The 12,487-nt window shown below is 37.5% G+C and overlaps 1 protein-coding gene across 6 annotated transcripts in view; it reads left to right on the top strand.

The window, feature by feature from the left end:
- Positions 1-12,487, top strand: part of LOC111867768 (peripheral plasma membrane protein CASK) — a 248,221-nt gene that overhangs the window by 175,534 nt on the left and 60,200 nt on the right. For 5 of the 6 annotated variants that reach the window (XM_023857914.1, XM_023857913.1, XM_023857915.2 and 2 more), the window contains exons 2-4: positions 4,911-5,102; positions 7,590-7,754; positions 11,746-11,814. In XM_023857914.1, coding sequence (XP_023713682.1) covers positions 4,911-5,102; positions 7,590-7,754; positions 11,746-11,814 — 426 coding nt within the window. Of the gene's footprint in view, positions 1-4,910; positions 5,103-7,589; positions 7,755-11,745; positions 11,821-12,487 lie in introns of all 6 variants that reach the window. The other variant, XM_023857911.2, reaches the window with a different exon arrangement.

Raw genomic sequence — 12,487 nt, 5'->3', positions numbered from 1 at the left:
GTCTATTATGTGGGGTGGGCTCCGGACAGGAGGCTAGTACAGTACAGTACACTGTACTTAGCAACCGTATTGCACGAATTTAATGCCCTCTTAGTACTTCACATGCATAGCAGACGCAGCAGGTAACGTCAGTAAAAGTAAGGCTATCCTTGCACAAGGCCGTGAAGGCCCATAGGGTTGTGAGACGTTGAGGGTCCCACATTACCTTGACAATCGGCTCAAAGATGGCGGTAAGGTTGTCAGCCTTACGTGCTGGCCGCGCTTCACTCTCCAGGAAAATTATTTAATTAATTCCTGGTACTCATTTCTGTTAGAGGCTGAGTTGACCCCAGGGCCATAGCGCGGCTGGAAGGATTAGGTAAATGTTAATAATTAATGGCAACGTACACAGACATGTACATATGAACTACATACTTTACGCTACTGGTGTTTTGGCTTTAAACACGAACATTATATAATTTGGTTTACATTTTTAAATTTGTTTTTTGCAGCTGCGTTCTCAACTTCATCCCTCAACCCGTTAAATAAAAGTGTTAAATAACTATTTAATAAATTGATTGACGTCTTCATGATGTCTTTTGTGTCCAATGTGTTTTTAAAGAGAGTTTGGTAAAGACCATGCATGGTCACTGCATTACACTAAAATTACCTAAAACGCACTCCGTGTGGCATAGATATGGTCTTTTACAGGAGTAGTCTTTGAATATGATTGATCGTTTAGAGAACTTTCATTCTATTCTGATGTTTCGTCGCCGAATTCATAGGTCTACCTATAAAGAGGAGGGGTCGAGGTGAGATATTGTACAGTAATGCCCTTTGCATCTGCTAATCCGTAGACCCCAATGGAGCCATCCGTACACAACCGTTGAAACGAACTGTGGAACACCTAACTGCTCCCAAGGAGAATTTGGAGTGTATTTCCATGTTAGAAGATGTAACGAGACTGGTAGATTTGCCCTGCGCATGATACCTCATTTAATTTTGTAATCATTTCAGTCATTCATCAGTAATCTGTCAAGACAGCAGGTCCACAGTCTCTTGCAAAACAGTTCCTCCACTTAATACGATCTATAGCTTTCTCCTTCAGATGAAAATATCCTCTTCTGTCCCCAAGGTCACCCTGCATCTTCTTACGTCTTCTTCCTCGTCTTCTGGTCACTTCTATCCGCCCCTCTATCTTTCCTTCAATAACATCTTTTAGAAGGTAGTTACCGCGTAAGATATGACCAATCCAATTAGCCTTCCGTTTCCTTATTTCGTGTAGGATATTCCTGTGCGCACTGACAATCATTTGTGCAGTTGCAAATTAGAAAGAAAGGCAGTGTGATGCCCCCTGTTCCACTGTCAGAGATGACAGGAGAGAGAATAATTTGAGCTCGTTCATGTATGCTCAGCCTGTAACATCTGTAAGATGCATGATCATCAGATAGTGTCATCAATCGTTACGTCATGATCATTACGTCACTAGGTTGTTGGGCGCCAGAGTTTCCATACCTAAGATTTCGAACACACAGGTCCTGTCTTCCATAAGGTTGCCTGCTCAGGGTGCGACGTACTCAGAAAAATATTTTAGGCAAAGTTTAGCAAAACGTGTTATTTCAGCGGAGATAAGGCCTAGACAGTCTCTTTTTGTGACATTTCTCCTACTCTCCACGAAGATGATGTGATGGTAACTTGAAGCACATGCCTTGTATAGCTCAGGCTTATGTTCACATATGTTTGTAGAGTGTGAAGCAAAATGGCGGCTGTGTGAAAATTATAGGTCTTTTAAGCTTTCAGTTTCATGGCGATAATCACTGAATTATAGGCCTTTTAAACTTTCGTTTTCATGGCGATAATCAGTGAACACCTGGGGTTACATACTTTCCTATTCCTTGGCTCTGCAACCCTCTGAGAACCTTAGCCTTGTGTCAGTGCAGAACCTATTTCGTCATGTACGTTAATTTCCGATTTATTGATTTAATTTATTTTATTTTGCCGGATATCTGTTTAATTTCATTCACATAAAGTTTAGGCGTTATTTTGTAACACATGGTAGATGAAAAGACGATTTTGTCCTTGCATCCGGGGTCTTGAGAATGGGCATAAGGGATATACATTATTATCTTGAAAGTCGAAATGTGACTGTGCTTTAGAAAGAAGTGTTTAATGGGTTTATGACTTTTGGAGTTGTGTAAGTCTGACATTTACTGCTAGCCATTAATAAGAGACGGGACGTTGTTACGAGCTGATAACACATGGGGCATCGTGGGTTCCACATATGTCTGTAACAATTTTCTTTAAGCTGAGAATTATTTATCAAGGACCGTGATTTGTTTACGTAAGATTCGTGTACAAGTCAGCTTGTTCTAATTAACCAATCAACAACAGTTCTAGTTCAAATTATATGGCTTATTTCGGTCTGAATAATCAGATCTCGGCTTAGGTACTTTGACTGGAATCTTCTTTTGAAAACTCTCGACGTTTTTGCTTCGGCGAAGACGTGACTTCTGTACGATCTGTTAAATTCCAAATTAAACAACTGCATACACTTTTATGACGTCAATGAATAATCTTCGGAAGTGATCATAGCGGGCCGGACGCTGATGTAAATAGGTAATTCTGGACTTTATTAAAAGGTAACAGGCGTAATATTTTTATTTACGACGAAACTTATTTAAGTCTAATTTACGTCGTGCTTCCTGGTTCACTATTTGAACAGTATCTAAATTATAAAATGTATCTGACAGAAGAATGATTAGTAGGAGCACTCTCTGCCGCCTGAAGTTACTGCCAGTTCAAACACAACATGAAACTGGGGTCATTTGCTCTGTCAGAGCTAATCACTGTTTTACATTGGTTTTATTTAGTGACTGCTACATGTTTCGATCAATATTTGGATCATGAGGTAGTATTCTTAAATACGTCACTCGTTATCGAAGTTCTTGATATGGATCCATATTAGCGTTAATTGTTAAAATCGTTATGATATATGTAATTTTTTTATTTTTTTATATTTTGTCCTGTCGTTATGATGTTAGTTTCCTTCTTTCTTGATATGTGTTGTAGATGATGATATCTTTCAGGATTCGTTGTAATGTTTTATATATATCATTATAATACATATATTTTGGCTAAAATTTTTATTTTTATATTTTTGTTTGGTCGTTGCGATGTAGTTTCTATCTTCCTTGTCATGCATGTGTGGACGATACTACCTTCCAGGATTCGTTGTTATGTTTTTATACACGTATATGTTATGTATAATACTCGAGTACGGTGTTGTTACAAGTTTTATCATATATGTTTCTCCATGGTTTCTTTATGTGTAGTCGTAATTGAGTTGTTTTCTCTTTGGAGTGTGCTATATGCTTCTTTATGTGAGGATGTTCTTACGTCGTTCCGGTTCATGGTTCAATGTGGACCAACGTAACACTGGATTGGTTTAATTTTTGAAAATTTGTTGTGTTGGTAAATAAAAACACATTCTGTTATCTGTAAACTATGTTTTTTCTTGCTTATTTTGTTAATGTATGTTTACATATTCTGCTTTATTGAGTTTTTTCGCAGTGGTTTTCTGTAATTGACTCTATAGCTGTTGTTAAGCCCTTTAATAAATGAATTGAACTAAATAACGGTCGTCATTATTATTCTTCTATCATGCGGATATTTATCAGGCTACTGATATTATGTATTTATAATACATTCTTCTTCCTCCTCTTCAAATTTTGAAATCAACAATGCAAGATTAGTGTTGTTCAAAATTTGGATTAGCATTATATTAGAACTTCGAACTACTGCTAATTAAAATTAACGACTTGCGAATAAGGAATACGTTTTGTGTGCTGATGAGGCTGGAGAATCCTAATTTATACGACCATCGATGTAGTACACATTTATAGTGACAGTGAAGTAGTTGGAATGGCAGCGTTCTCTGTTTCTTATCTTCTAACGACTTTATATAAGAGAAAATATTGTGGTCACGAGAAATGGCTTGATGTTTCCATTAATGAGTACACCCAACCTCGTGGACGTAATTCGGATGTTTCTAATTTGTTTGTTGTTCTGAGGACTTTCTATTTTGACTTCTTTAGTGGATAATCCCACTTTCTGTTTGTTAAAGATCAACTAGACAGATTTGTTTATAGTAAAAAAGTAGGACAGCAGCACTAGCGAAAGTTTTGTAGAATTCAGCCGTTTAGTAACAACTTAACTGCAGCATTGTGTACCCCATGATTTGTACTTAATTAGCATCGGCATTTCTTCTACCCCTGATGGTAAGGTTACCTTCCTTGTCACTGTCACATTATTTTTTTTTCTTGGCACTACAGCCCCAGTGGGCCTAGGCCTACCTCCATGAACTCCGTTCACTTCGGTTTTTCCAGATCTTACACATACGGCAGGACTCTTTTGGCGAGTGATCAGCTCGTCGCAAGGCCTCTACCTGTAGACAACTCAGAAAAACGCACACAAACATCCATGCCCTGAGTGGGATTCGAACCCACGGTCCCGGCTTCCGAGCGAGCGAAGACAGTGTATGCCTTAGACCTTTCGGCTACCGTGACCGGCCACTGTCACATTGTAGCCTGTATTAATCATAAATTTGAGGCAGAAATAACAGGTTAAGAATTTAATGTCTACTCATGCCATTAAAATAAAATTGATGATTCAATTTACATGCAGAAAATCTACCGATGAACTACAAAATGCAGTAAAATTCTCTCTGGAAATCGGCTGCGTTAATGATGAGCAAGATTCAAAGACAGACTTGGTTTAAGGGTCGATGGCCCTGATGATGGAGGCAGAGTCTGTCTCCGAAACGTCCTTTTGCTGTTCATCATCGATGCTTTCGAGATAATTTTAATGCAGTTATTCGTTGCGAAAGCTTATGACTCTTCTAGGAATACTGTAGATCGGTTTCTTATTTCTAGGCATTGCTGCAAGCACACGATGTGGTCGCCCACGAAATCTACGGGGAAGACGCCGTACGCGTCACACCGCCTCCCCTGATGCCTTACCTAAACGGCGGAGACGACCTCGAGGGTCCCAATGGTGACGTCGAGATGGAGAACGTGACTCGGGTCAGACTCGTGCAGTTCCAGAAGAACACGGACGAACCGATGGTGAGTGTGCGCTTCATATTGCTTTAGGAGGCCGTGGCTATTAGATGTTCCTGTTGTTCTTGCCGTGGGGAAGGAGCAGCGTTCTTCTGCTTGAATAACACTGGAGTTCATTCGAAAGGGATGCTTTTGTTCTATCTATCCCTCCTTCCTTCCAGTAATTTATGGAACCCGAAGGTTCATTACCGTGTACACAAGAGCCCCCCACTGGTCCCTGTCTTGAGCCGGATCAGTCCAGTCCATACCATCCCATCCTGTCTCTCTAACATTTATTTTAATATTATCCACACATATATGTAATAGTAATGCTCCCCTGTGAAGACTAGTTCATCCATTCCACATAGATCTGAGTTGGTTTTACGACTGAGCTGTCTAGAGAGATTAGTGTAGAAATTGGTGCGGGGTTACTGACGTTTGCTTTGTCGCATTTTCGTTGTATTGGAAATTTATTGCGCATCATGAAAAAAAAAATATTAATTGTTGAATAAACAAGGAATTTTGGGGAAACTAATAGCCTACTTTCCTTGATGCCACTCGAGCCCCATAGAAAACTACCCAACCAATAGTTCTGTTATTACCGGTATATTCGTAGCCGCGGAAACATTTTTACTGATCCATTGCCTAGCAACGATAGGAGGATACACATAGCATATAGACACGCAGATTTATGAAGTACTATGCTGAGACGGGGTCAGGTGGCATGATATACATACCAAGTTTCATAAAGTTAGATTCAGCCATTCAAAATTTTATATAGAGGATATTGCAGACACACAGAGAGCTTGGAGATTGCATAGACCTACTTTCATTTTTTCAGAACAATGAAAGTAATAAAATTAATTGCCTGGCTGCTACCGATGGTTGCGGAGCAAATGAAGTGTGATAACATTTCCCATTGGCTAATGTAGGGACCTTGAGGAAGCTTGAACTATCATGCACTCCCTCCTCCTCTTGGACCTGTACTATATTGTGTCACTGGCAGAACCCAGAAACGACCAACTTTGGCCAAAGGCAAATGGCTAACAAGCCTGTGATTGGGTGTATGAGGTGGCAGATGATGTATTATCTGATCTCTTCTCCTGCCAGAGTGTGGAATGCCATTGAACAACAAAAGTAGCATCTTTATTTAGCTTTTGAAAGTGTTGGCCGAGCTAAAACGGTTAACATGAAGGTTCCTCTAAATTAGGCACACCCTTATATCGTCAACATGTTTCATATTGTTTGTTGTTTTAAACTGGATTATAAACTTATTCTTCCTGCCCATATCACTTACACCTTAAGGGAATTCTGTTGCATTGTCTGTCTCACAGTTAGCCCTGTTAAGGACCCAGTAGTGACCAACTTTATGGAACACAAGAAACTAATAGCCATTGAGGTTGTCAAGACATTCCTTGCTTTTTGTGGAACCAGAATTTTCATTACCATATCAACAAGAGTTTTCTACTTGGGTAAATGCTCATTTTTCTGTCTATTTGGGTTATTTTATAATCTCATGCTACATTCAGAGTTACTGAGACATTGGATGAGGTGTGTAATAGTTTGAACTTGGGAGATGTATGTGAGGAAGGGGTCGTGATTTATGTTAGAGTATATCCTTATTTCCTGAGTATTTGTGTTGGCCTAGATGATAAATTATATGAAACTCGGAATCTTATGTTTTTTTAGATTCTACCTTCTGTTTGCACCTGCTCAGGTTCAATAGCAAGAGTCATTTTGCCCATATCATGACAGGGCCTACTTTTACTATGGGAAATATTTTTAAACCCGTATGTGCTTTCACTATCAACTTCCTACTCATGCAATAATTGTACAGTTTATCCACTTGTAACTATCTCTTCTGGGATTTGAGGTTCTCATGGTGCTGTGTACAGCATATGCACTCTCTTCAGTTTATGTCCTGATGATTGTACAGTAACTTATATCTCTTTGATACACACACAATCTGCAGACAATTTTGCAGGCACAGAACAGCTTTGCTCTTTAACATGATGTACAAAAATGTGGATTCTGGCCTTTCCTGTTTTCATTAGAGCAGAGATGAGGATGGTAACAGAATGAGATTTGAAGTCATAAGCCACTGTGACAACAATGAAAACACAGATATTCTGGACAACAACCTGATAGTGCTCCAAAGCGATACGTTCTTATTGCCATATTTCTTGAGTCTTGGGTTATGTAATGATGTCATTTCAATTATAAAGGTTATGTAATGTCAAATGACAAGCCAACCATGAGTGAAGAGATAGAATGTGGAAGGAAATGTTATGACACAGTGTGGCCTAATTAAAATGCAAAGAATTTCCTGGACACTGAGGTAATCCACAAAAACCCCTCAGCCATAGTATTCTGTCTTCAAATCGATACTGGGATGCAGGCTGTCCTTAACTGGAGCAAGAGTACTAACCACTCAACCATGACATTCAGTTGTTATTTCTGTATTTCCACAATGTTACACATGAATTTTAACTGAGTGTCATGTTGTTCATTCAGGGCATCACGCTCAAGATGAACGAGGAGGGCAAGTGCATCGTAGCTAGGATCATGCATGGAGGCATGATCCATCGACAAGCTACGTTACATGTCGGCGATGAGATACGAGAAATCAATGGTGTGCCTGTTGCCAACCAATCCGTTAATGCCTTACAGAAGATTCTGGTAAGTTCATTCTTCTTTTGCTCTCATATCCTACATACATAATATAATTCATGAAAACAGCAAGAAAATTTCCGTCTCAGAAACAAAAATAAATATATTCAAAGGTGAAAAGAACCTATAAAAGCAAAAATTTTTGATAATAAAATACTTGAATAAGTAAATAGGTGGAATTGTTAAGGTCATATTATGTAATGCGAGAAGCATTAATGTTAGCATAAAACTAAATATAGGCTATTTCAACAATTCTGTTGAATTCCAAAATTCATGTTAAAAGTGAAAGGCCATGAACGAATTTTACTGAAATGGACCTGTTTATGAATGATTTTTATCTCTCTTTTTTTTTCTTTAAAATTTGCATCACATTGCATTCCCTGGGTCCAAATTTAGCCAAAATGACTGTGGGATGTGGAATATGTCATATAAATACAAAAATATATGTACAGTACAAGTGAAGTTTTCACATAAGAAAGCATGGTGTTTACATATAAGACTATTCAAAGATATATCCACATACATACAGCAATACAGCAACTAATGCTATTTACACAATCTTTAAATGGATGAGTCTTTTTCTAGATGGTAAGTTTTCATCAACAGAGTAGAATGGGTGTGTGTTTAAGTATCATTTTAGTGCTATTTTAAATTCTGAGATCAAATGGCAGATTATTGAAAATTTTGATCTCAGCATAATATGCTCTTTTCTGAAAGCATGACATGTTAGCAGTTGGCTTTCAAAGATAGTTCTATTGTTTTATGTTAACACTGTATACATCTGCATTGGTCTGAAAAGGTTCTTAGTTATTTGTAATGAAGTTTATCAATGAAACTGTAGGGCTGGGACAAAATAATGGGAACACTACAGATAATGTACACATTTCTTTGTTAATATAGTGTTGGACAATATTTTGCCTTTGGTACAGCCACAGTCCTTCTTGAAAAGTACTCGTGCAAGTTTGGAATAGTCTCTAGCAGATTTTATACCATTGTTCTTTAAGACCATCTTCAAATTGCTTAAAAGATGTTGGAGGTGGGAGTCTGTTCCTCACTCTTGCCTCCAAAACTGACCAGAGTGGTTCTGTGATGTTCAAATTTGGTGATTCTGCTGGCCATGGGAGATGTTGAAGTTCACCTGCATGCTCTTCAAACCATGACTGAACAGTTCCAGCTGTGTGAATGGAGGCACTGTCAACTTGGAAAACTGCATCATTGTTTGGAAATAACATCTGGATCATGGGATGCACCTGATTACCCAACCTGTCCGCATACTCCCTTGCAGTAATTTGGCCATGAAGGTTAATAATGGGACCAACTGAATACTGTACCATGATACTGCTGCCCAAATCATCACAGAACCTTCTTCATGTTTCACTCTTGGAACCAGGCATTCTAGATTGTAGGCTTTGTTTGATGTTCTCCGAATGTAAACTCTTCCTGTTGTAGGGAACAGCATGAAGGACAATTCACCTGACCATATCACCATGTCATGCATTTCCAGTTGTCTGATGTCCAGGTTTTATGGTCGTGACACCATCGTCTAGGCATCTGAGCATTACTTTCAGTACAAAGACAAAACAACTCCGTCCAGTGTGACTATTGAAGTTTTTACTACTTGAAAACTTAGCAACCTTACATGTTTCGGTCCTTATAGACCATCATCAGAGGGACATCGATACTTTTTTTGAAACTACTATCACAGTGAGTGTTTTGAGTGTTAAAATACATATACATACAATGTTTGTAATGCACAATATATAAAAAAATCCAACCTTTTCACAACTACAGCAGCGTTCTTGGTATATTGAAGTTTTTAAAACTTTGTTATTTAAGTTAAAATTTATGAACCAAATAGGTTCGTGTCCCTTCTCCTATTGTCTTTCTTGATGGGGGCTGAACTTGTGCCGCCTATCTTTCTTGAGAAGGAGATTCTTGGTATCATCCTGTGTTTGTTCATGGTGTGCTGTGTTGTTTTTAGGTGGCACAAATTCAGCCCCCATCAAGAAAGACAATAGGAGAAGGGACCCGAACCTACTTGGTTTATAAATTTTAACTTAAATAACAAAGTTTTAAAAACTTTAATATGCCATGAAAGCTGCTGTAGTTGTGAAAAGGTTGGATTTTGTATATATTGTGCATTACAAACATTGTATGTATATGTATTTTAACACTCAAAACACTCACTGTGATAGTAGTTTCCAAAAAAGTATCGATGTCCCTCTGATGATGGTCTATAGGGATCAAAACATGTAAAGGTGCTAAGTTTTCAAGTAGTAAAAACTTCAATAGTCACACTGGACAGAGCTGTTTTGTATTTGTAATTGTTAGTGTGATGTACCAGAATGAAACAAATCAAATTACTTTCAGTAATCAGAAGTTTAACAGTTGCAGCCTTACCATGGATGTTGGATTTGGGAAGCTCATCTTGGTCAGTTTTTATGGAAACAGGATCTTCAAAATGAATATTCAGTTCTACTACCCTTTCACCTGTGCTGCAGTAGTTCTGTGATTTTTAAAAATAATCGTTCTCAGTGTATGATAACTGCTTTCTGGCAATGTTTCTTTCTCCCACTGTTCCTTTTTGCTGATGTCTTCCCAATTCATGTATGCCGGCATAACCTTGGAAACTGTTGCTCTGGATACACCCAATAATATGGCAGTTTTTGTCACATATGCTCCAGCTAAGTGCACACCAACGATCTGTCCTCCCATTTTCCAATTCTTTCACAAGGACTGTCACTCAACATAATCAGTAATGCACTGACACGACCACATAAAGAGTATAAACAAAGGGAAAAAGAACTTTCAGTGTTGCCAGCTAAAGTTTTTCAACATAGACAACACAATCAAATTCTGTTCCTCAATTTCTTAGTGTTTCCATTATTTTATCCACCCCCTGTATATACTCGTTGAAGATAAGACCTCTAGAGTCTTAAATAGATCTCAACAAGTAGTGTGGGATTTGACACCCATTATGATTCTAACAATTTGTTTTTTTGCAATGTAAATTAATTTTTGCTGTCACATGAATTACCCCAGAAAATTATTCCATACTTCATTAAAAGTGAAAGTAAACAAAACAATATTATATTTAAGCATCCTGTTGCACTCTACACGATAAATGATACAAACTCCGTCCTAAGTGCAAACAATATATATTTATATGTCTTTGATCTACATTACTACATTAAGTAAGTACAAATAACAATATACACACATAAGAAAATATTACATACAGAAAATATTACGTACATAAAATAATAATACGAATATTTGTATATTACAGATAACACCTGTACAGTGTGAAAACAAGAACTAGCCGCTCCAGCACGTAGACATAGGGCGAGTAACCCTAAGAATTTTAAATTTTAAATTTAAAATTTGGAGAAAATTTTAAAAGGTTTTAAAAACATCATAACTAAAGATTTTTAGAGTGCTACTACAAGAATATCGGGTTCGGCGTGTGAAACATAATCTACATACCAGACACATATCAACGATGTAGATGTTGATAATACGAAGAATGTGACATTGTGTTTTTAAATGTTAAGTTTTAGACTGGGTTCAGTGTGGCAGCGACGTTAAGAGTATACACTTGATGATGGCCGATAGAGGCCGAAACATGTAGTGTAGAAAGAACAAGATCAAAGACATATAAATATATATTGTTTGCACTTAGGATGGAGTTTGTATCATTTAAACAAAACAAACTGATGTGAGAGTGTCAGTGTTGCTGATATCCAACATAGATCTAACTGCATAACATGCTTCACTTAGCTTTAGAACCAACTGATTGATATCGTTCTTCCAGTCTAAATGTCTACGCATAAGAGTGTACTAGATTCATTCATACGTCCTTGCTTTAATAATTCCATATGTTAACATTGCTGATATTACATTCCTGTCTTAACATACTTTTGATATTATGTATGTGTGTTGTTTCTTTGTTGTGAGTTTTTAATTTGGAATATGACATTCCCATGAATCTGTGTTTTAGCGTGAGGCGCGGGGTTCAGTGACTTTCAAGATAGTACCATCATACCGCAGTGCGCCACCCCCCTGTGAGGTACAAGTAAGCCCCGCTTCTATATATCCATTTCTTGATAAGCTTAAGCACACAGCGCCTCTGGATTAAACCTACACTGCATTGCACGTGTCTCTGTTCCAAACCATTGTGTCTGTGTAATCCAACAGCTCTTTCCATTTAAACTTAGCTGTAAAATGTCTTCAACACACTAAAGACATTTGTTTTGAAAGTTCATATATGATGGAATGTATTTGTTTTAAAATTCAGTGTTTTAGAAAATATCTACACAGCAATAAAACACGCCTGTATATTGATATATATATTGATCTTCTTTGTTTAATGCAGATTAGTTACAGAGGGCTAGTTTGTTGCACATATACATTGAGCTGTGTTGTGTCCATACTTAAACACATGGTAAAGTCATTCAGAAATCTTGCTGCATTTCAGAGTTATGCACATATACCGGTGTGTAACACCAAAAAGAGCTGAGGTAAATGGAATTGTAATAATAGTTATGCTGAGAACACCAAGAAATTATGTGTAATATTAATTAATCTTTTAATTTAAGGGTTTATTCACAAATAAATACTGAATTGAATAAAATAAATACAATAAAATTTGAAACTATGTGAGATTCAGAAGACTAAAAGGAAATGCATAGGCTTGTGTATCTATTTTTTTTTAAGTAATTAACATTTTAAGTCAGTGCTGA

Source organism: Cryptotermes secundus, unplaced genomic scaffold (assembly GCF_002891405.2).
Source record: "Cryptotermes secundus unplaced genomic scaffold, Csec_1.0 scaffold116, whole genome shotgun sequence".
Taxonomy (NCBI): Eukaryota; Metazoa; Arthropoda; class Insecta; order Blattodea; family Kalotermitidae; genus Cryptotermes; species Cryptotermes secundus.
Note: the sequence above shows the minus strand (reverse complement) of the source record. Positions and strands in the feature narration are given on the sequence as shown.